General features: G+C 40.0%; 1 protein-coding gene across 1 annotated transcript in view; it reads left to right on the top strand.

Annotated features, from left to right (window-relative positions):
* Window positions 1-19,802, top strand: part of C3H8orf74 (chromosome 3 C8orf74 homolog) — a 57,847-nt gene extending 38,045 nt beyond the window's left edge. The window contains exons 3-5 of the mRNA XM_033939624.1: window positions 18,332-18,735; window positions 19,146-19,279; window positions 19,700-19,802. Coding sequence (XP_033795515.1) covers window positions 18,332-18,735; window positions 19,146-19,151 — 410 coding nt within the window. The 3' untranslated portion in view covers window positions 19,152-19,279; window positions 19,700-19,802. The remainder of the gene's footprint in view (window positions 1-18,331; window positions 18,736-19,145; window positions 19,280-19,699) is intronic.
* The last annotated feature ends 1,340 nt before the right edge of the window (window positions 19,803-21,142 follow it).

The raw sequence follows: 21,142 nt of genomic DNA, 5'->3' as shown, positions 1-21,142 counted from the left end.
GGAGAAATTGAGAGGGGACAGGTTTAGAACAAATGCTAGGAAGTTCTTTTTTACCCAGAGGGTGGTGGACACATGGAACGCACTTATGGAGGTTGTGATAGCCCAGAGCACATTGCAGGGTTTCAAGGAAGGTTTAGATAAGTTCCTAAAAGATAAGGGGATTGAGGGTTACAGATAAAAAGAAGAGGTAGGTTACAGAAATGGACAGGAACCACATCACAGGTCATAGACCTGATGGGCCACCGCGGGAGCGGACCGCTGGGCGCGATGGACCTCTGGTCTGACCCAGTGGTGGCAACTTCTTATGTTCTTATGAAATGAAAGTCATATAATACATGAATAGTCTTTAGTTGAAGGTTTAGGGGATGATTTTATGTATTTATTTCTTCCATTGTAAACTGTAGTAAAATGATTTATGCTAATAGTCAGATATAATTTTTCATAATTGATTAATTGAAAAAGATTTAAAATGGATTTTATGGAAACTTCTCTAATATAAGCAAATAAGATTACATTATAGCAAGGTTATCTATCGAAGGAATTCTTGATTTATATATATATATATATATCTCAAAGTATAAGTTTATTAAAATATTGTCAGGGTAAAGGTGGGATGGAAGTTGCCTGGGGAAGGGGGTATTGTGATTACTAATCTTATGTGTGTTCCAAGGCAATCAATTTATGTGGGGTGGGGGGGAGGGAAAAGGGTGGGGGTTTCTTCAAAATCAGGGATGGGAGGACAGGGACTGAAGGGATTGAAGAGGAAAAATTTATTTTTTTAAGGTTTAACTGTAAAGGTGTCTAATCATATTATTCTAGATAAATTTAAATATTATTGTTGGAATATATACTTAATAATAGATGGAGATTAAAGTATTTTCTTTGAAAGTCAATGGCCTTAACCATCAAATAAAAAGAAAAAAAATGTTAGCTTTCCTAAAACAACAGAACGCTAATTTATATTTTATCCAGGAGACGCACTTATCAATGATTGAATCAAGAAAACTAGAAGGGGATTGGGTACAACTAATTTTTTTTTGCCCCTGCAGTTGGTAAGAAAGCTGGGGTTGCCATATTAATAAATAAAAAATGTACAGCTAATTTTCAGTTTGTTGATTCGGATCATTTGGGTAGGTGGGTACATGTAAGAATGAGCATGGGAAATACTACCCTGGAATTATTCAATGTGTATGCCCCAAATACGAATCAAATGGAATTTTAAAAAAATCTACAACAATTACTACTCCCACTGGCTGCTTCTAATTTAATAGTGGCTGGAGATTTCAATGCTGTAATGGATCCATTATTGGATAAAAAACCAAGTAAAGTTATGAAGTTATTAGGGTTAGATAATATGGTACAATCCTGTAATTTAATAAATAAATGGCGTATACTTCATTTTAATGATCGGGAATTTTCCTTTTGTTCACAAGTCCTTAATTCTTTTTCAAGAATAGATTATATTTTTGTCTCGAATCAAATTATTCAGCGAGTGACAAAAGCCACCATAGATCCTATCATTTTATCTGATCATGGTGGTGTATGGATTGAATTTCAGTTTGATGAACAAGATTTTTGTAAGTCTGTATGGAGATTTGATAATACATTGATTGCGGATTCAAATTTCCTTGAAGAATTTAAATTAAAAATGATTGAATTCTTTCAAATTAATACTTCAGAAGATATCAGCATAGAAATGTTGTGGGATGCATTTAAGGCTACCATGAGAGGTAATATTATTTCATATTCGGCGTATATTAGAAAACAGCTTAAAAAGCAATTTTATTATTTGGAAAAAGAAATTAAACATTTGGAATCTAAATTAGTTGATAATTGGGAGCAAAATACCTTACAGGCTCTATTAAAAGCAAAAGGTAAATATAATGAGATATCTTTTGTTATTACTAAAATCTTAATAAAAATACTTGAAATGAGATATCTTCTAATTTTGTAAGGAAAGATTTGTTTTCTCAACAAACTATGTATTATGGAAACTCAAATAAGGCGGGAAGATTATTGCCAAGTTATCTCAAAGCAAAGAAAAGAAGAACAAAAATTATTGCAATAAAAGATAAGAACGGAGAGACACATGCTAAGATTGAAAATATTTTAAGTCAATTTCTAAATTTTTATAAAGACCTATATTCTTTTGAGCCTTATGGAGATAGGGAAAAAGATGGTTTAGAATTTTTAAATTTAATTGTTGGACCAAAGGCTCCTGAGCATATAAAAAGAAGTTTAGAAGAGCCTATATCACTAAAAGAAGTAGAAACAGCATTGAAGTCTCTTAGAGTTGGATCCACTCCAGGTGGTGATGGTTTCACAGTGGAGTTTTATAAATCATTTCAAAGTACCCTATTACCTTATTTATTAAATTTATATCAGTTTCAACTAACTAAAGGTTGCATTACAGGTACTATGGCAGAATCATTAACAATTGTTTTGCCAAAGCCAAACAGATCCTACTTTGGTTTCAAACTACAGGCCTATCACGTTAATCAATGTTGATGGAAAACTTTTAGCTAAGATATTGGCTTTACGATTGGCTAAGGCTCTCCCTTTTATTATTGATATGCACCAAACAGGATTTGTTGCTAAGAGACATTCTTCTAATAATACCAGATTGGCTTTCCATATGTTAAATTTAACAAAAGACATGGATGATCCAGCTTTCTCTGTCTCTTTGGATGTGGAGAAAGCCTTTGATCGTGTGGAATGGACTTTCATGTATCAGGCATTAGATTGGTTTGGTATAGGTTCTGGATTTATACAAATGATTCAGACGTTGTATAGCTCCCCTGCTGCAAGATTGTACATTAATAATAATTTATCAGAGCGTTTTAATTTGCGGAGGGGAGTTATACAAGGCTTTCCGTTGTAACCAGCCATGCACTGTGCCTGCCAAGCTTCCAGTCAAGACCGAAGCCAAGACACATTGAAAACCCAGGAAGGGAGTGTACAAAATCTGTCCTAGTGCTGATCTGAATGATTTTCAGGCTGACCACCAGGGGGAGCCTGAAATCACCAAAAACTTATTAGACAAGCAGTATTCAGGTCACCACCGGAGGAGCTCAAGAGCTCCACAGTATCCTTCTGACTCAGCCAGGTTAGGGCGTGTCTCTAAGGTAGAAAAGCTCCTAGCTGAGAACAGACAGACAGGCAGGCAGGCTAGGGAGAAGGTTCCAACCTTTTCTCCCTAAGGATCTCCCTGGGTCAAACAGGTGCAATAGGCCTGCACCTATGGAAATAGAGGAGTCTGGACAAGCGAAGGAACTAACTTTGCTGGAGGCGGAAGTTCCAATGGAAATTCAAGAAAGCTTTCCTGAAGTTAGTGAAGACTTAATTGAGGACATGGAGGTTAGCTTATGCACCAGCTGCAGACCATAATTGCAAGCAGTAAATTTTGCTTTTGGAAACTGTTTGCTTTTGAACTGTTTGATTTTGGAGCTAGTTGGTTTAAGCTCAGTATTTTGTTTTTCTCAAAGCTGGAAGTGTCTGTGGGGAGAGATTTGCTGTCACCCAGGGAGGGAATTTTGAAGGCTTGTGCAAAAGCTGTTTAAAGCAAACTTGAGACACTCTCCTGTACCCGATAGTAGTACAATAGGCTACCAAAGGCTTTATTTTTGAAACTCAGTGAATGGTGAAAACCAGTGCTAGAAACTTTATGTTATGGACTGAGCAACCTGCTTGGGAGAGCCAAACCTACAAGGCAGTAGGAGATTGAGCCAGAAAGGAGGAGAAAGTTTTGGACTTATTTTGAACTGTTTATTTTTCCCTCTTCTTGAAGTTGAACTGTTTTGAATTTGTGCCTTTTTGCCTCACTTTACTTTATTCATATCATTCTGTCCTTTATGTTTTGGAGCAGTAAAATTGAAATATTTTCATTTATACTCCTTTTGTGTGTTTTGATTTTGGTTCCTGTTTTGGTGTCCAGTCCTGCAGGGTGACTCCAGGCCGGGTCACACGCTAGTGTTCTTTGTCGTTGTAACCACTGGGAGTGCTGTGGAGTCCCGGTCGGACCACAGTGTGGGTTACACCATTATCTCCTTTGCTTTTTGATATTGTATTAGAACCCTTGTTATTAGCCATTCAACAAGCAAAGGGGATACAAGGTATTCCTCGTATAGATTGAGACTATAAAATTTCTGCATATGCAGATGATATACTGCTTTATTTGAGAAATCCAGAAATTACCATTCCGTGCTTGCTTGAATTGATAGAGAAATTTGGAAAATTTTCAGGATATAAGATAAATTGGAGCAAATCAGAAATTCTTCCACTTAATGTACACTGTACTAAAGGCTTTTTTGATTCATTTTCATTTATATGGAAAGAAGATGGATAAAAGTATATAGGTATTATAATTAAAAACACACTAGAAGATACAATGAAAGAGAATGAAAAATTTTTATTAAAAAAGTAACAGAAATGTGTGAGCAATGGAATCCTTTGCATCTTTCTTGGTGGGGGGGAGAGTCCAAACTATTAAAATGATGATATTGCCTGTGGTTTGTTATCAAATGAGTATGATACCAGATTTTTTTCAGGGGTCCTTTTATAAAAAGTTAAATGGTATTCTTACAAAATTTGTTTGGCTGGGTAAAATGCCTAGAATTGCCTTAGTATCAATACAAAAACCAATTCTGGAGGGTGGGGTAAATTTTCCAAACTTTTATAGGTATCATCAAGCCTACATTTTACGCCAGGGTATGTATTGGGTCCTCTCAGAGCTCATGGAAAATATCCCGGATTGGCTGTATTTGGAATGGCGACTCATGTTTCCTATAAATTTGTCTCATGTTCTTAGTGTTACGATGCCTAGAAAATATAAAGAGAACAGAATATTAATGGATACATGGAAAACACTACGTTATGTCAGCAATTTAACTCCAAACCCAATACACAAATCAACATATCAATCTTTATGGCTAAACTCCAAGATTCAAGTTGGCGGTTTTAAAATTGTATGGAAGCATTGGATTATTGCAGGTATACAGACTCTAGGTGATGTAATTTTAAATGGTAAACTGCTTGATTTTTCACAGTTGCAACATAAATATGGTCTTAACAAATCACAAAGCTTTAAATGGTTGCAACTGAAGCAGGCTATTCAGGAGGGGTTCCCTGATTGTAAAAATCTTAACAGTCAGTATAGTCTGGAATTCTTATGCTTTCAGATGGATTTCTTGGGTCACCAGGCCGCACAGTGGTATAAATTAATATCTGGATTTATGAATAAAAAAACAAAGACTGGTCAGAGACATTTGGAGCATTGAGATTAAGCATCAAATTTCTGCATCTCAATGGCCACGAATTTGGTCTTGGAGAATGAGATGTACAGTGTCTGCATCTATGAGGCAAACTTGGTTCTTTTTGTTACATAGAGCATTTTGGACCCCAGTTAGATTACAAAAGTTGGATAGCTCTAAGTCTAATAGATGCTGGCATTGTAATCTGGAAGCATGGACTCTAGATCACTTAATTTACTTTTGTCCCCATATCATGGCCTTTTGGAAATCAGTTTGGTCTCAAATTAACTGTTTATTAGAAAACCATGTAGCTTTATCATATGATACAATTCTATTTGGAACGTCAATGAGAATAAAAAGTCAAATTTCATCAAACAATAATAAACTTTTATTAATAATGACTGGAGTCGCCATTCAACATATCACTAGAAATTGGAAAAATTACACTATACTAAACTACACCTTCTGGTGGAATTCGTTGTGCCATATATACAAAATGGAAAGAGTAATTGCCATACAAAAAGGGAATTATAATACTTTTAAAAAGATTTGGGGGCCATTGATAACTTATTGTAATGATTAGACGCCTTTTTACACTGAGGCCCTGATTCTCCAAAAGTGCGTCCCAATTTTAGGCAGCTGTAGACGTCCTACAGCTGTCTAATCAGCCAATCGGGATGCACGTTTTTTAAAAAAAAATGCTCCCCAGGCAGGCCTGAAGGCGCCTCCGGGAGCCTAGGGAGACCCGCAAGATGCCTAAGCTCGCCTACAGGCCTTAGGCGAACTTAGGCGACCCTATGCGTCTCCCTAGTAGAGGAAGAGACACTTAAAATGTAGGCCAGCAAAATGCTGGTCTACATTGTAAGTAGACGCGGCCGCTATACTGATCGCGGCAAGGGATCTCCCTGCTGCAATAAAGTATAGCGGCCGCGGCCGCCTGTCCCATCACTGACAGGAGGATGCCTAACTCCTCCTGTCGGAACCCCGAACCCCGGAACCCCCTCCCCCCCAAACTCGTAATCGCCGACAGGAGGATGCCCAACTCCTCCTGTCGGAACCCCCTCCCCCCCAAAACTCGTAATCGCCGACAGGAGGATGCCCAACTCCTCCTGTCGGAACCCCGGAACCCCCTCCCCCCCAAACTCGTAATCGCCGACAGGAGGATGCCCAACTCCTCCTGCTGGAAAGCCCAACGACCCCCCGTCCCAACTAATCTCCCTCCCCCAACTAACCTTTCAATGTTGGTCAGCTGGACGGGTCTTGCTGCCGTCCAGCCGACGGGTCTGCCTCGTGGAAATGAGACGGCACGCCCCTTCCCGGCCCATCCCTGCTAAATCTAAGGCCTTATTGGCCCAGGCTGTAGAAGCCTGGACCAATCAGGCCTTAGGCATAGCGGATCCGCCCATCCCCACTAATCCTAAGGCCTGATTGGCCAAGGTGCCTAGCCTGGGCCAATCAGGCCTTAGATTTATCGGGGATGGGCCGGGAAGGGGCGTGCCGTCTCATTTCCATGAGGCAGACCCGTCGGCTGGACGGCAGCAAGACCCGTCCAGCTGACCAACATTGAAAGGTTAGTTGGGGGAGGGAGATTAGTTGGGACGGGGGGTCGTTGGGCTTTCTGGCAGGAGGAGTTGGGCATCCTCCTGTCGGCGATTACGAGTTTGGGGGGGGGAGGGGGTTCCGGGGTTCCGACAGGAGGAGTTGGGCATCCTCCTGTCGGCGATTACGAGTTTGGGGGGGGAGGGGGTCCAGGGTTCCGACAGGAGGAGTTGGGCATTCTCCTGTCGGTGATGGGACAGGCGGCCGCAACAACCGCGGCCGCTATACATATTGCAGCAGGGAGATCCCTTGCTGCCATAAGTATAGCGGCCGTGTCTAATTTAACCCGATTCTCTAAAGACGCCGGTTACAGAATCGGCGTTTAGTATAGGACGCCTCTCCCGGGCGGCCTGCCTGGGGAGCATTTTTTTTTAAAAAACGTGCATCCCGATTGGCTGATTGGACAGCTGTAGGACGTCTACAGCTGCCTAAAATCGGGACGCACTTTTGGAGAATCAGGGCCTGAAAGTATAATTATAATTATGGGAAGGGGGTGGTTTAAAGTTATATTATAAGTTCTATCAATATTTATGAATACAATACATGTATGTTATTTTTGATTATAATTTTGTGAAAAGGGTGGGTGAGGGAAGGTGATATTTTTATGTATTTAAGATGACATATGGAAAATTTCAAGTAATGTATATGATTCAATTGATATAATATGGTGTACTTGATGTAAAATAAAAAATGAATAAAGAGTTGGAAAAAATAAATAAATAAAATGCGGGTTTCATGTGCAAGTTATGAGAGTCCTTAGTAGAAGAAATTGAAGTAACCTGAAGAGCTTAAAACCTGCGAATCTATCACTTGAAAGTGTTTATCCAATGTAGGCCCCCTTTTATCAAGCTGCGTTAGAGCTTTTTATCGCTGGCCGCTGAGGTAAAAGCTCCAATGCTCACAGACTTCCAATAAGCATCAAAACTTTTACCACAGTGGCTGGCAATAAAAAACCCTAATGCAGGGGACCACCTCCTTAGAAAAAAACGCAGGGGAGCCACCTAATGCAGGGGGCCACCTCCTTAGAAAAAAAAATAAATTTTATTGAATGCATAATGTAATTTGTTGCCGGAAAATGGGATCAAGATAGTTAACAAAGCTGGATCTATAAATGCTATAGACAATTTCCTGGCGGAAACATTCATAAGCCATTATTAGCCATGTAGACTTGGAGAGCAACCACATATCTTAGTGTAATAAGGAATGGAACTCGTCTTGGAATTTGACCAGTGCTTATGACCTGGCTACTGTCAGAGATAGGACAATGGGATCAATGAATTTTTGATCTGGCTCAGTATAAAATATTTTATGTTCTTGTTTATTTAGAATGATATATTTTATAATATGAAACCTACAGTGCTGCTTCTGCTAGAGATATTTTGGAGTTGGAGTGAAAACCAATGTCCAGATTTTTTTATAGGAGGTGTAAATTTTATTATAAAACCAGTTCTCTGAGGACAAATGGGTATAATATTCTCGCATGTGGTGATTTCATCCATGGAGCCCAACAAAGAAGTCAAAAACTGTAGTCACTTTAAATCTTTTAGGACCACTTGTACCTCATGCATTCTGGTGCCTTCCCACCTGACATCAGCTCATGGGACCTGCAGTTTAGTTTTTCATGGATCTAAGAAGCTGTATTTTTTTAGTTCTTTTGAAATCCTCTACTTCGGGCCAGCTCCACTGCCATCGGGAACTGCCCCAGCGCCTCACTCGACCTCTCCGCTGCAGGGATTTGGGTTGGGACGGTGTGGGAGACGAACTCCGCCTCCCAACATCCCTAGCAGTGCTAAACTTTTGAAATCCTCTACTTCGGGCCAGCTCCACTGCCATCAGGAGCTGCCCCAGTGCCTCACTCGACCTTTCCACTGCAGGGATCTGGGTTGGGACAGTGTGGGAGACGAACTCCGCCTCCCAACATCCCTAGCAGCACTAAACTTTTGAAATCCTCTACTTCGGGCCAGCTCCACTGCCATCGGGAGCTGCCCCAGCGCCTCACTCAACCTCTCCACTGCAGGGATCTGGGTCGGGACAGTGTGGGAGACGAACTCCGTCTCCCGACATCCTTAGTAGCGCTAAACTGAACGAGCAAAACCGCGAACCTGAAAGGAGCTGTGCCCGACTTTGGTTCTCCTTATTCCAACTTGCATTCGCACTACGGGACAACCTATTGTGCACTTAACTTTTAACCCGCTGCCACTGAATCTGATTTAGTGTCACCTGATTTACTGCTAATTTAACTGTTAATTTATCTGCTATTGAATCCAATTTAGTGCTATCTGATTTACTGCTAATTTAATTATTAATTTAACTGATAATTTAACTGCTGTCTTTGTATCTGATCTAGTGCTATCTGATTCACTGCTAATTAATTAACCTAGAAATTGGGAGTAACAAAAACACCAAACAGCCACTAGGAGAAGAAGGAGTCATTCTAATCTGCAAGCATGAATTTCCTACTGATTTAACTAATCTATTTAATATGCATCAACATTAAGGATGTTAAGTCACTCAATCCACAACTGCACTCAACCCATTATCCTGACCTACCCATCAGGCTTATAATTAACCAACAGGAAGACAGAGCAAACCATATTAATGTAATCTCAAGCAACGGTAGACATCAACGTACCCTAAAAAAAGAGGATAAGGGAAATAAAACCCATCAGAACCACTACATCTACCAAACCTATCACATCCACTTCCGTTCCCTGTGCATACCTTAACACCAGATCTGTCAGGAATAAAGCATTTTTAATTAAAGATTGGATCATCACCAAGCAAATAACCTGTCTTTTCTTAACAGAAATGTGGCTATTGACTGAAGATGACCCAATAATAAATGATCTCCTACCAGATAATTTTAAAATTCACATGCTAAATCGTGATGAAAGAAGAGGGGGAGGATTAGCAATTGTTTCTAAGGAAGGATTTGTAGTAGAACTATTGGATTCCAAAATGACCAATCATTTAGAAATATTAGCTTGTAAAATTAGCAATAAGGAACTAGAAGATTCCCTTTCTTGTATATTATTCTATGTTCCACCAAAAAGCTGGTCAAAAGCTAAAGAGGACTTTTGCGAATTTGTCCTACATAACTCAATCACTTCATCTCATAATTTAATTGCAGGAGACATAAACCTACATTTAGATGAAGTGGACAATCCAGAAGCGAAAGACTTTAAAAACTTTCTATCTCTACTTAATTACAATCTCCCTTTACCCACACAAACACATGAAAAAGGCCATCAATTAGATGTGGTAGCGATGTCCACAAAAGAGATATTAGACCCTTCCATCTCTCTTTCGGACGGTACTTGGTGTCTCGATATCTGGTCTGACCATTTCACTTATTATTTCAATCTAACCTGGACTCAGCTAAAATCTAAGACTCATCCACGGACAAAAAGAGAACACCTTACAAGGGACCATATCAATCCAGAGGAATATTGGTCACAATATGATCTACAAGCGAAGATAGAAGAAGGAGTTGATTTCTATGATCACTGGATGAAAACTAGCACATCATTTTAGATAAAACTGCCCCTAAACAAAAGAGTAAAAGCTGCTCAAATAAATACAACAAATGGTTCGACGTTGAACTCCTAACAATGAAACAATCAGTAAGATTATTAGAAAGAACTTGGATAAAAACGGGAAAACGGTCAGACCGAAACAACTGGAGATCCAACATAAAACTCTACAAACAACAGATAAAAGAAAAACGTAAAACATTTTACTCATCCAAAATTAACTCATCTAACACTAGCTCAAAAGGAGCATTAATACAAAAGAACTGTTTAACATAGTTACAAATTTATTTGACACCACACACCACACTCAACCCTTGCATAATATCAATCTACCCTCAGCAAATGATCTAGCACAACATTTTGATTCAAAAATTAAAAACCTAAGAAATAACTACTCAACAATTGTCACACACGAACATCAATCAACTGATATACATGGAAATGAAATACCAGCGGACATGATTTGGAGTTCCTTCCACAACTTAGACTGGAATAACTACATCAAGTTATATAACAAATACTCTAAATGATACTGTGTCCTGGACCAGGTAGACTCCTTGATTAGAAAGATCTTTCTCACCCTCTGGAAGCTTCAGTCCATTAAAGCTTATTTTGATGTCTCATCATTTAGAATTCTGGTACTGAGTCAACTTGACTATTGTAACATCGCCTACTTGGCACTCTCCCAGAAGAATATGCGGCGATTGTAACTGGTACAAAATGCAGCGGTTAGGCTACTTTGTGGACTGCAGAAGTTTGATCATGTAACACCTTCCTATCGACTTCTACACTGGCTGCTGATGGAGGCACGTGTGAAATTCAAGTTTGGTTGTTTTTGCTTCAGGATACTTTATGGCTTAGCCCCTAAATATATAACAGACCTTTTCTCTTTCACAACCAACAGACATAGGAGAAGCTCACATCCGAACTTTGTCTCTCCACCGGTTAAAGGTTGTAAATTTAAAAGTCATCACCAACATCTTTTCTCACATCAAGCAGCATTATGGGCTAAAGATCTGGAACAACTGCTCGTGCCTACTACTTATAGGGAATTCAGGAAACGCCTAAAAACACATCTGTTCCTGAAGTATTTAGGTAACTGACCTATACAATCTTAGTCCTCAACAAATGATCTTTAGAACTGTTATTCACTATCTCTGAACTATGTTTATTCCACTCAATCTGTAATACCTTTTAATCATTGTAAACTGCATAGAACTTCACGGTCCTGCGGTATATAAACTGTTATTATTATTATTATAATACATCAAGCTTTTCCAATTTTTGTGCCTTCCCTCCAGTTTTTCAAGTTTCAAGTTTATTTAAAATATTTGATATAATCGCAGTATCCAAATCCAATGCGATTTACAAAATTAAAAAAAAATTTCCAACAAACAGGACATTAAAGACAAGTATCACGTAAAAACACTGATGAAGAGGGGGGGGGGGGGGAAATGGATTAAAGACAATTCGAAAATAAATAAAAAGGAAGGGTAAGGAAACAAAAGGTTGGGGAACGGTACCCACTTAATTTCTACTTAACAGTGTTCCTTGTCCATATAAATTCTAGGGAATGAGATAATGTGATTAAGAAAAGGGTCAGTTAAAGGCGTCCTTAAACAGGCAGTTTTGTTGTTATTAGTTGTTTTCTTATAAGTTATGTTGTGTTGTGTTGTGTTTTGTCAAGTTTTCAATTTCTTTCCAACTTTAAGTTTTTCAGGCCTTCTGGCCCTTTTCAGCCCATTTTTCATCTGGAAGCATCGACTCATATTTGGACAAAATTCTACTCAAGCTCCCCGAACCTTTAACTTCATATCAGTGTTTTTTCCATCAATGTCCAAAGTTCCTAGCAGCTTCAAATGGTGCCCTCAGTGCAATAGGACCATTTCAGGCACCAACCTGCACAACTGGCATGTATGTGCCTAGATCCTGATCATTGAGATATTTCATGTACACTCTGCTTTCATATGCAGAAGAAATCACTTAGAGCCAGAAAGCTTGAATTTGAAAACATTTTGGTACAATTTCAGGGACATCGAGCATGGCTGGAGACTCTGACCCAGACACTCAATCTTGTTCTACTCCAGCACTGACACCGGCATCGGCTCTGTTGACAGCGCACGGCAGAGACAACACTTCTTTGTCTTTGGTTCTGCCGGCATCTGATGGGACTCATAAGAGAGCTATGAAGCACAAATATGTCTCTTCTGTGAGGCATGCCTTGGCATCTTCTCAGGCATCCACTCTATCGATGCATTCCAAGCATTGATTCACCCTGAGTAATCACTGTCCTTGCAGTTGGTGTTTCCTTAGAGGTGTGCCTTAGCATTGAGGTCCCCGATGCCTCAATGCGCAGTCCAAAAGGCTCCTACTGTACCCTTGTGAACATCAATACCAGGGCCATTGCTGCAAGAGCAGCTTCGAGCACTGCTACAGCAAGAGCTGACTGGGTTATTGCTGTCATACCCTATGCAAGTTCCTGCACATTCTCTACCAGCCTCAGTCCAGTTTGAGCAAGAGCCACGGAGTCACTTCAAGCATCACTCTAGGACACCTTGACACTTAAAAGGTGCTTGATGCATGCTTCATCATCCAGGGAGCATAGCACACTTCGATGTTCCTTTTACATTCTCGACACTTGTCTCGACAAGCATCAAGGAATCTGATTCTGATTTGTTACCACATTCTTTTGATGGATCTCCCAGAGTTTTCTGCAAATGAATCCTATGGAATACCATCAGATCCTTCTCCACCTCCTCCATGATGCTAATCCCTACCTGAAAATACCAACTTTGTAAGACAGGAGAAGCATTCCTGGAGTCTGAAGAAGAGACTCACGCAGAATTCATGAAAGCCTTGGACTATGAGAAATGGCCTAAATATTGCATCCTAGTCCCGCTTCATAAGCTCATGAAGGAAGCTCTGTTTATAAACCGGGAAAAACCTCTAACTGTCCCAGCAGCTCCTCGTAAATTAGACTCTCTCTATAGACTTGCTCTGGGTTTGACAAACCTCAACTTCAACACTAATCTCTAATAGTTGAGTCAACCATGAAGCATGCTAATAGATCTCGCACATATGCCAGTATACCACTAGGCAGAGAGACAGAACTCTGGACAAGTTTGGCAGGCATATTTTTCAAGCATCAATGCTTGCTAACAAAATACTTAATTACAATTTCTACATGACCTTCTATTTAAAGTCTTTTATAAAACAATTGCCAAATTTTAAGCAGCACCTGACATCAGACCAGCATAAACCTTTTCAACAACTGGTTAAAAATTTGTTGGAGACCAGAAAATATATGGTCAGATCCACTTATGATGCCTTTGATGTCACCTCATGGATTTCCAAGGTACCCACTGCAATGTGCAAATATTCTTGGCTCCAAGATCACCTCCAATATTTTGTGTATTAAGAAACATAATGATTGCATGACAGCGTTAACTAAAGTTCAATCTTCACAAATAGCTCAGTCATTTTGAAGGTATTCTAGCTCTTTGTTACAATCAGCCTTCCATGTCTTTACATCTTTCTACCCAGAGGCATCCTAGACATCAAAAATCTCAGTCTTAGCCCATGCAACAGCAGTCCTTTTGACTCCCCTTTTAGAGAGCATTGCTAACATCTCCCACTCTCTCCCACTAGATCTTCCAATAGAGGAGTAGGATCCATCACTTTTACCATCATTGGACCCTCATAACATTAGACCAATGGGTTCTCCAGGTGGTGGCTCAGGGTTATGACCTATGCTTAATTCATAAGCCTCCAAACCATCCTCCAAGAGAATCTCTTTATAACTCCCTCCAGAAGATCCTCCTTCACCAAGAACTCTCAGCCCTTCTCCAGCTCTCTGCAATAGAACAAGTTCCTCTGCAGCAGACAGGCCAAGGGTTCTGCTCCAAATATTTCCTGATACCAAAAAAGACCGGAGGTCTCCACCCAATTCTGGACCTCCACGTTCTCAACAAATACTTAGTGAAGGAGAAGTTTTGCATGGGCTCTCGGGGAACTCTCTTACCATTAATAGAGAACAATTGACTCTGCTCTCTAGACCTCAAAGAGGTGTACACTCACTTTCCAATCTTAACTGCCCATAGGAAATATATTCGATTTCAAGTGGGTACTCACCACTTCCAGTACAGGGTCTTTACCATTTGGCCTAGCATCAGCACTGAGAGTGTTCACGAATTGCCTGGTAGCAGTAGCTGCAACCCTTCACACATGGGAGTTTCACATATTTCCTTATCCAGACAACTGGTTGATCAAGGTCTCATCATTGCAACATACTCAGCATGCCATCAGTTCAACAGTTCATCTTTTAGAACTCATGAGATTTGCAGTGAACTACTGGAAATCACATCTCCAATCACCTCAGACCTTAGATTTCATAGGAGCTCTTTTGGTAATATCGAAACGGTCCTAACTTTCTCTATCTTATTTCACATTCCCCTTTGTAAAAGACTGTCGATACAAAAATTTCTTGATATATTACTTTCATATCAGGCTGCGATCAGAGACAAGGAATTTGGTCGGCTAATAGCTAAACATTTCAGGAAACACTTGAAAACCTACTTATTTGATAAATTTCTGTAATACATAATTATGACATACTAACTTGCTTTTGTAGTTCCTGAGATTGACTCAGTAACTTAAAGTTTTGAACAGCATTGAACTATATTAGGTTATGCAGTATTTAAATGACAATGTAATGTAATATAATGTACGCAAGCTCATGATTTTCTATTTCAGCAGAGAGTCAACAATCTTATCCACTTGTGTCAGAAAGTCTCCTCTCTACCATGTATTACTGCATGCTACATGTTTCTTTTTCTGGGTCACAAGGCTTTGACAGTTCACATTGCTCCATTTGCTTGTCAGAGTACCTCAAATGGACTCTCCTCAGTGGACTCAGACCACTGGGTCTCTTTCTCAACTCATACACTTGACCTCAGAACTTCATCACTCCTTTCAGTAATGGATGCTTCTGACCAATCTCTTCAAAGGCCTTCTCTTCCAGCCTCCATACCAGCTGCTGCTCACTACAGACACTTCCCCGTTAGGCTAGGGAGTTCACCTCGATATTTTTGGGCTTCTCACAAGAAAACTCTCCACATCAATCTCCTGGAGCTACAAGCAGTTCGCAGTGCCTTTTGCACCCTTCAAGATCATTTACAGAATCAAGTAGCCCTTATTCACACCACAGTCAAGTTGCCATGTTAAGAACATAAGAATAGCCTTACTGGATCAGACCAATGGTCCATCTAGCCCAATATCCCATCTTCACAGAGGCCAATCTAAGTCACAAGTACCTGACAAAAACCCAAATAGTAGCAGCATTCCATCCCACGCCACTGATCCAGAACAAGCATGTCTGTCTCAACAGCAGTTTATGGACTTTCCCCCCAGGAACATGTCCAAACCTTTTTTGAAACAAGCTATATTAACCACTCTTATCACATCCTCTGGCAACACATTCCAGAGCTTAACTATTCTCCAAGTAGAAAAATATTTCCTCCTATTGTTTTTAAAAGTATTGTAGAGTGTCCCTTAGTCTTTGTCAATCTTGATGCAGTAAAAAATCAATCCACTTGTACCCGTTCTACACCACTCAAGATTTTGTAGACTTCGATCATATCTCCCCTTAGCCATCTCTTTTCCAAGCTGAAAAGCCCTAACCTCTTTAGTCTTTAATGTTAGGAAGCGATAAAGATATGGTCCTGGGTGATTGCTCACAACATTCTACTCAGAGCAATATACCTTGCAGAGAAACAGAATGTCTTAGCAGATAAACTGAGCATTCTCCTTCAACCTCACAAGTGGTCTCTCAACACATCTGTGTCAGATCTTCTCAGATTGTGGGACCTCAGAAATAGATCTCTGTTTCCCCCTACAACAACAACTTCTACTCTTCTGCTCCAGACTATACACTCCTAATTGTCTGGAGTCGGATGCCTTTCTCCTGAACTGGCAAGAGTGGTTCCTCTTTGTGTTCCCTCTAATACCTCTCGTTGGGAAAACTCTACTCAAACTTCATCAGGATCAACTTACCATGATTCTCATTGTGCCCTGTTGGCCACTTCAACCATGGTTCCCTTTCCTCCTATAGTTCAGTGTTCAGGAACTCATCACACTTCACTTTTTTGCTCACACAGAACCAAGGCTCTCTCCTTCATCTTAATCTGTGCTCATTAGCACTCACAGCATGGTATCTTTCTCCCAGATAATAGATACTATCACCCTATCTGCGCTAGTGTCAGTTATTATTGAAGCTTCCACTGTTTGGTGTGGTTTCCACTTGCTAGATCTAATCATTTATCCTCTGCTATTCATTTTGTATTACCGCCTTCACCTTTCCAATTCTGGACTCAAGACCACTTTGGCATGTGTTGATCTCAGTGCTATTAGTACCTTTCATTCACCATTGAACAATAAACCATTATCTGTGCATCCCTTGGTTTCTAGATTCATTAAGGGCCTTAGCTGCTGTGACTGAAAAATGCAACAAGTTGCTGCACTTAAAGGGTAAACTGTGTTTGAAGAGTGAGAAGATGCTAGAACACATGTATAATGACCTGAAAATGCAAAATACACAGATTTTAGATAAAGAGGTTCAATTTGAATATTTTTATAATGAAGATATCATAATGATCCATTAGCTTTGTTTGAATTTAACATTTGCCAGGCCTCCACTCAAGCCTCCTGCCATTGCCTGAGACCTCAATATTGTTCTCTCAATATTGATAAAGTCTCCTTTTGAACCTATCTTAACTTCTTCACTCAAACATCTTAAGTGAAAGTTGATCTTCTTTAAAGCCCTTACATCTCCACGCTAGATCAGTAAACTTCAGATACTAATATCAGATCCACCTTAAACAACATTCTACCATGATAGGGTTGTTCTTTGAACATATCCAAAGTTCCTCCTGAAAGTTGTCTCCAAATTTCACCTCAACCAGTCCATAGTTCTTCTTCCGAAGACCACATTCTCACCCAGGTGAAGCAGTTCTTCACACATTGCTTCACACTTGCTTACTACTTGGATCAAACCAAGCTTCACAGAACTACCACTCAACTCTTTGTGTCATTCAGCCCTAACAGACTTGGAGTTCCTATCACCAAGAGAACCATCTGCACTTGGCTGGTGGACTGTATCTCCTTCGCATCTGCTCGGACTGGACAGACACTTGAAGACCATTTCACTGCTCATAAATTTCGAGCAATAGTGACCTCAGTAGCCCATGTTTACTCCACATCAATTGAGGATACCTGTAAGGCAGCCACTTGGTCTTCAATTCATATCTTCTCTTCCCACTACTCTTTGGAGAATCATTCCAGATAGGATAGTTAATTTGGGCATGCAGTTCTGCAGATTTTTTTCTCCTCATAAAAGCCAACTTACCCTCCAACTCTTTGGGTTTTGACAAGTTCATGTTTGTTAACTATGGCCCTATTCCCAGAGGTATGATCCTGGCAGCTCCCGTTTATACCTGCTTGTCCTTGGAGAAAGCACAGTTGTTCACCTGTAGCAGGTGTTCTCCAATGACAGCAGGTATATATTCTCACAACACGCCCGCCTCACCTAGTTGGTTTCTTAGCTTTCTTACTGAGCTGCAGGTCCTGTAAGCCGAAGTCGGATGGGAAGGCATGCATGTGCACGGTACAGGTGGTCCTAAATGATTTAAAGTGACAATACATTTTTTGACTATCTGTGCCGGGTTCCATGGATGACATCACCATATGCGAGACTATATACTTTCTGTCCTTGAAAATGTGCATGCTGGAGATCTGCACATGTAAATAACTTTCTAAAACAACAATTCACATGCATTGGTTATTTATTGGAGTAAATACCTCTATTTGTATATGTTAAAGCTGTGTATGCCACCTAAAATGACCTCTATAATGAGCTTAAATACTAATTCACAGAATATGTTTTAATTATTTTAGGGCTGTCTATTTCAGAAGCAATAATATTATTAAAAAATAAACTTAAAGTATATGAATCTCAGCTCACCCCTCATCACCTGCTTACTTTGTTCGACTACTTCAACAATACATTCTTCAGGCACTATCAGCTCTATCAGTTTGTACTATGTCAAAACCAAGAAATCAATCAGAAAGTAATCAACTTGGAAATCCAAGCACCACTACATCCTCTTCCATTAACTGAAGGTATTGATGTGAATCTGTACAAATATCGGCAAAAAGAAGCAGAACTCATAGCTGCTGAGGCTGAAAAATGCACCAAGTTGCTGCACTTAAAGGAAAAACTGTGTTTGGAGAGTGAGAAGATGATAGAACGTATTTATAATGACCTGAAAATGGAAGATAAACAGATTCTAAATAAAGAGGTACAATTGAATATATTATGAAGATAACATAATGATCCATTAGCTTTGTTTGAATCTAACATTTACCTAGATTTTAAGATAGATAACACCTGGCTATGACAGCTGCCAAGGAAAAATTGGAATCTGACCATCCAGAATTCTGACTGTCTTATCATAAGAGATGTTTATTTTTAAGCAGTAAATTATTCATGCATTTGGGGGAGAAAATCATGTTCTTTCTTTAATGTACTGTCTTGCTATTTGATTTGCAAGTTCAAAGATAGTTTATAGTAGGTCTCTGTGCTTGTTAGTCTTCAGAGACAAAGAATAATTATGCCTGTTCTGCTCAAATATCAGTTTTCTGAACAGAAAGGCTATATGACTTTTTATATCATAAGTTTTGTTCCTTTTTCTTTCTTCTATTTGAATAGCTTTAAAAATATTTCAACAAAAAACAAAGAAGAAACTGCAGAACTGACGTACTTGATGCAGGAGCTTTACTTGAATCAATAAAACATATTGAAAGTGGTCCACCTTTGTTCTAAAGAAATGAGGATCCAAAATGGTATGTGTTTCGATTAAAACATCTTCCTCAGGGGCTCTATTGTAAAATATGGTATTGTTACTCAATGAAAGAAAATGAAAGTGGCGTAGAGCAAACTACAATATACTAGAAAACAAATCATTCCATTAGGTCAGTACACACCAAAGCCAAAAAATGTTTTCAATTACAGTGTGTGGTAATAAAAGACCCCAGCTCCAGAGAAGAGAACAATGCTGGATTTTTAAGCTACAAACTGTGCAATCCCATGGATTAAACAACAACATTGATTGGTTCTATTTTTACTAATTTTTTCAGTTTTGTTTTTTATTTTTATTCTCTGAGATGCCCTCATGTATGATCAGTTTTTCTATAGTTGTGAATTCTTTGTATTTGACAGTTCTGTGATTGCTGTTTTGTTTCCCCCCTGCCTTGATTGGCTAGTTTTTTTCATCTATGTGACTGGTCATGTGCCGTGTCACCTGACTGGCCTGGATGTCTTTTAAGTACTGCACTGGTGCCTTTGAAAGTGCAGTAGCAAGCAGGAGATTTACTCTGCGAATCATGAGTAAAGGTAAGTGTTTTTTGTTCCTTTCATCTGCAGCAGGTATCTGAGCATGTTTTGATTATAGTTTTGTATTATTGCAGGATAGTCTGGAGCGTTTGTGTCACGGCCCTGAAGCAATGGCTTAAAAGCCACGAAATGATCATCGGCCTGGCTCTTTTCTAACTAACCTGTTTTTTCTAGTTAGTTTTATTTTCAGGCTTCCACTTGCTAGTAATAAGTTATATGCGAATGTTTTTGCCAGTGATGCTTGGGTGGAAGAGAGTGGGAACACCTCTCCATGTCTGAGGCTTTTCTTTCGCCTTAAAATACTTTTTCTGGTGTTGGTGTGTACTGACCTAATGGAGTGATTTGTTTTCTTGTATCCTCTATAATAAAACCCTAAGCGCACATGTGCACTTAGAAGGTCATGATCCCTGCCGCCGTGCTGTGTGCTTCCGTGGCTGCATTCCATTTGCGGCGTGTGGGGCAGCTTGCGACGTGTGTGCTAGCTTGGGGCGGCTTGCGGTGCATGAGCGGGCTTGGGGTGCAGTGTATTGAGCGGCGGTTTGTCTCAGCAATGGCAGGAGTTTATCGTGCGGGTGCTGCGAGGTGTCCCATGCTCGTAAGAAGTGGAGGGGGAGAGGGAAAGGGGGATGCTTTGGGGGAGGGGTGTGCTGGGGTGCAGATAGCAATCATGCTTTGCACTGGGAGGGGGAAAACAGAAGGAAGCCACAGGGGGAAAGGCAGGCATGGCGCAACAGAGAAATACATGGATGGAGGAGGTAAAACGAAGGGAGAAGGGCTCCTGCTGGACAGGGGGGAGATAAAATGAACGGAGAAGGGCTGCTGCTGGACAGGAGGAGCAGTGAAGGGGTGCTGCTGGACAGGGAGGAGGTAAAACAAAGGGAGAAGGGCTGCTTCTGGACAGGGGGAGCAGGCAAGGGGTGGTGGTGGACAGCCAAGGAAAGAGAGAGACAGAAAGAAAGGCAGACAGCGGCCAAGGGCAGAGAGAGAAAGAAAGAAAGACAGACACATACATCTATTCTAGCACCCATTAATGTAACGGGCTTAAAGACTAGTATTGTATATTTTCCCTCCAGTCCTCTTTTTTTGTTATTTGTGTAGAGCAAAAAACATCAAATGGTGAAACTGACCTTATATCTATTTACCGGATCAGAAATGGTGTAATAAAACATGAAAAAGAATTTCTCAGATAAGAAGCCATAGAGTAATAAAGCTGTTTATAATATTGAATCGAAAAAGACAAAACAAATCTTATATCTAATTATTTATTGAACAATGTATGCTGGTTGTAACCGCATGGGCGATAATCTGCCCAA

The sequence above is a fragment of the Geotrypetes seraphini genome, chromosome 3, assembly GCF_902459505.1.
Source record: "Geotrypetes seraphini chromosome 3, aGeoSer1.1, whole genome shotgun sequence".
NCBI classification, from domain to species: Eukaryota; Metazoa; Chordata; class Amphibia; order Gymnophiona; family Dermophiidae; genus Geotrypetes; species Geotrypetes seraphini.
This window is presented reverse-complemented; position numbering and strand designations above follow the sequence as displayed.